Source organism: Lagopus muta, chromosome 13 (genome assembly GCF_023343835.1).
Source record: "Lagopus muta isolate bLagMut1 chromosome 13, bLagMut1 primary, whole genome shotgun sequence".
NCBI classification, from domain to species: Eukaryota; Metazoa; Chordata; class Aves; order Galliformes; family Phasianidae; genus Lagopus; species Lagopus muta.
The window spans coordinates 10,352,612-10,355,819 of NC_064445.1; the positions used below are offsets into that span (position 1 = coordinate 10,352,612).

A 3,208-nucleotide genomic window follows, 5' to 3' on the forward strand; every position below is an offset into this window, starting at 1 on the left:
ACAGTCCCGTGCCTCTGCCCGTGCGGAGCTGGAGCGGAACACGGCGGAAGGACGAGGAAGGAGGAAGAGCACAGATGGGCTGCGTGCCTTTCGGGAGCTCCCGGCCCCGGCCGTGTAGGTGCGGGCGTCCGCGCCTCCGAGGGAGGAAGGGATGGAAAGGGAAGGGGAGGGAAGGGACGGAAAGGGAAGCCCGTGATTGACAGCTGCAGGGAGCTCCTCTCCGGTCACCCCAGCCTTCCCAAGTTTTCTTTCACAAGGAACTTCGCCGTTACCATGAAAACGGTTTTTACAAAGCACCATCCCCCATCCCCCTCCCTCTGGGGCAGCCGAGTGGAAAAAACTCAAGTGGCCGAGGTTCGGCGAGGAGTGGGGGACCGGGAGCGTCCTGCCGGCATCCAGCCCGGCCCAGCAACACGAAGGGAGGCACAGAGCTGCAGCGGAGCACCCGCCTGGCACCTGGACGGAGCGCCCGGCAGCCGCCCCTGTTGCCGACGGGGCAGGGCGGCTTCCCTCCGCAGAGACCGCTCCGGAGGCGAAAGTTCAATTCTAGTCCCCTTCATCCGCTGTGTGAGCTACAGGAGCAGCTGTTCGTATAATCTTCCAGCCGGAAAGCTCACATTTCTTTGTGCACACCAAACTCGTGGATCCGCTCGCGGTGGTCCTCCGCTCCGCAACCCCAGCCCCGCCGGCACCCGCACGATCCCCGCTGCCCGCTCCGCACCCCGGAGAGTGCCCGCTGCAGGTCCAGCACCTCGGGCGTTGCGGCGGGAGGGGCTCGGTCCCAGCAATCTCCAAACACCAACTTTTTTGCCCATCCCCGTCCGCTCCAAACCGGCCCATTACCGGCGTTGGGGCTGTCGGGAACCGCTCGCTGATTGGCCGCCGCCCGCTCATTTATAGCCCGTCAATCAAATGCCCCCGGGAGAGGTGTGCGCATCGCTCAGCGCTGCCCGCGGGAGCCTCCGCTGCACTTCGGGGAGCGGCACGGGAAAGCTCCTTCCTCCTCCTGCAGCCGCCGCCCGGACCGCTTCTTTCTTTTGCTTTGATTATTTTGAACTTCCTTTCCCCGAGCTGTGCCCGCCCGTCTGCCACCCTGGCGCATCTCTTACCGGCCCCGGCCATGTACAGCATGCTGGAGACCGAGATCAAGACGCCGCAGCCCACGCCGGGCAGCACCGGGGGGAACCCGGCACCGGGCGGCAACGGCAAAGGCGGCGGCGGGGCCGGCAGCGGAGCGGGGGCCGGGTCGGACCAGGACCGTGTGAAGCGCCCCATGAACGCCTTCATGGTGTGGTCGCGGGGCCAGAGGCGGAAGATGGCCCAGGAGAATCCCAAGATGCACAACTCGGAGATCAGCAAACGCCTCGGGGCCGATTGGAAGCTGCTGAGCGATGCCGAGAAGCGGCCCTTCATCGACGAGGCCAAGAGGCTGCGGGCCGTGCACATGAAGGAGTACCCGGATTACAAATACCGGCCCCGGAGGAAGACCAAGACCTTGCTGAAGAAGGACAAATACTCGCTGCCGGGCAACCTGCTGGCCCCCGGAGGGGGCAACGCAGTGAGCAGCCCCGTCGGGGTGGGCCAGAGGATTGACACTTACGCCCATATGAACGGTTGGACCAACGGGGCTTACTCCCTGATGCAAGACCAGCTGGGCTACGGGCAGCACCCGGGCATGAACAGCCCGCAGCTGCAGCAGATGCACCGCTACGACATGCCGGGCCTGCAGTACAGCCCCATGATGTCCACGGCGCAGACCTACATGAACGCCGCCTCCACCTACAGCATGTCCCCCGCCGCCTACGGCCAGCAGCCCTCCACGGCCATGAGCCTGGGCTCCATGGGCTCGGTGGTGAAGTCCGAGCCCAGCTCGCCTCCGCCGGCCATCACCTCGCACTCGCAGAGGGCCTGCCTGGGAGACCTGCGGGATATGATCAGCATGTACCTGCCCCCGGGGGGCGACGCCACAGACCCTTCGGCCCTGCAGGGCAGCAGGTTGCACAGTGTGCACCAGCACTACCAGAGTGCCGGGACTGCCGTGAACGGCACCGTACCACTAACTCACATATAAACAAACTGGCCTCCTCCGGACGGCTCCTCATCGCAACCCCAGCACCGGGACGTGCGGCTCAGCAGACTCGATACTAACTTGGGAGAAATTTTAAACAGAAAATCCGTTAGTTGTCGTCTTTTTTTTTTTTTTTTTTTTTTTTTTTTTTTTTTTTTTTTTTTTCCCTTTTGTACAAAAATGATTTGGGCAATCTGTTCTTTTAACAGAGCACGACCGCCTCCTAAAGCCCCGTGAAGTTCTTAAGCCACGGTGACTCTCCCGGTCTCCGCGGGGTTGGGCGTAGTTTTGTTCGCTTCCAAGTCTTTAAGATGGTGCATCTTCCCGTTCGTTTTTAGCGTTGCAATGACAAAACGAAAAACCGACCCGGCGGGTGTTGTTTCCAAACTCAGTTGTTCTGTTGTTTACATTTTCGTTGTGGTTACTGAAAGTGTTGTTCTTCCCACCTTGCCGAGTGCCGCTCGGTTCGTGTCCGCAATTCGTAGAGTTTTTAACTTTAGGGTTTTGTTCCTACGGAAAGGGGGCGGTGGGAGAGAGCTGTGCGGGTCGCAAACCCTTTCTTTTATTTATAGCAAGTTGTGTGTCTGGGTTTTTCTTAAGCTGTAAACTTATGTAAATCGGTTTGTGAATTTTACTGTGAACTATGTTTTGACATATCAGACGAAGAAAAGTTTTAATTTTTTTTTTGTTTACCGAATTTCTTCCAAAAAAAAAAAAAAAAAGTGATCGAAAAATCTCCTTCCATGTGCCTCGTTTTCTTCTATCTTTAAAACGAAAAGCTCTCCGTACTCTTTACACGGCGTTTATGCGGGGCGGCTCCGCCGCTCAATGCGTCCCGTCCCGCACAGCCGCTCCGCCGCCGGGCCGGGGGCCGTGGATGGCCGTGTGACTTCGTAGCTCCACGGAGCCCCCGGGCCGTTCCCGATGGGACCGCCGGAGCCGCGCTGCTCCCGCACGGCGGCCACTTGTTGCCTCTTCGGCCGACGGGAGGAAAGGGCTGAAACTCTGCGCCTCACATCCTTTATTATTATTATTATTTTTCCTTTTCCTCTGGAGGATTTGCCCAGAAGCCCGAACTCATCTGAAATATTTACGAAAGTAAAACCCGCTGGGGAACTCTTAATTAGGCTCTATTAAAAA

The 3,208-nt window shown here is 58.9% G+C and overlaps 1 protein-coding gene across 1 annotated transcript; it reads left to right on the forward strand.

Moving 5' to 3' along the window:
• The first annotated feature begins 573 nt into the window (after positions 1-573).
• Positions 574-2,756, forward strand: LOC125699591 (transcription factor SOX-3-like). Its single transcript, XM_048959284.1, has one exon. The coding sequence runs from the start codon at positions 1,121-1,123 to the stop codon at positions 2,069-2,071; it is 951 nt and encodes a 316-aa protein (XP_048815241.1). The 5' UTR covers positions 574-1,120; the 3' UTR covers positions 2,072-2,756.
• Positions 2,757-3,208: the final 452 nt, after the last annotated feature.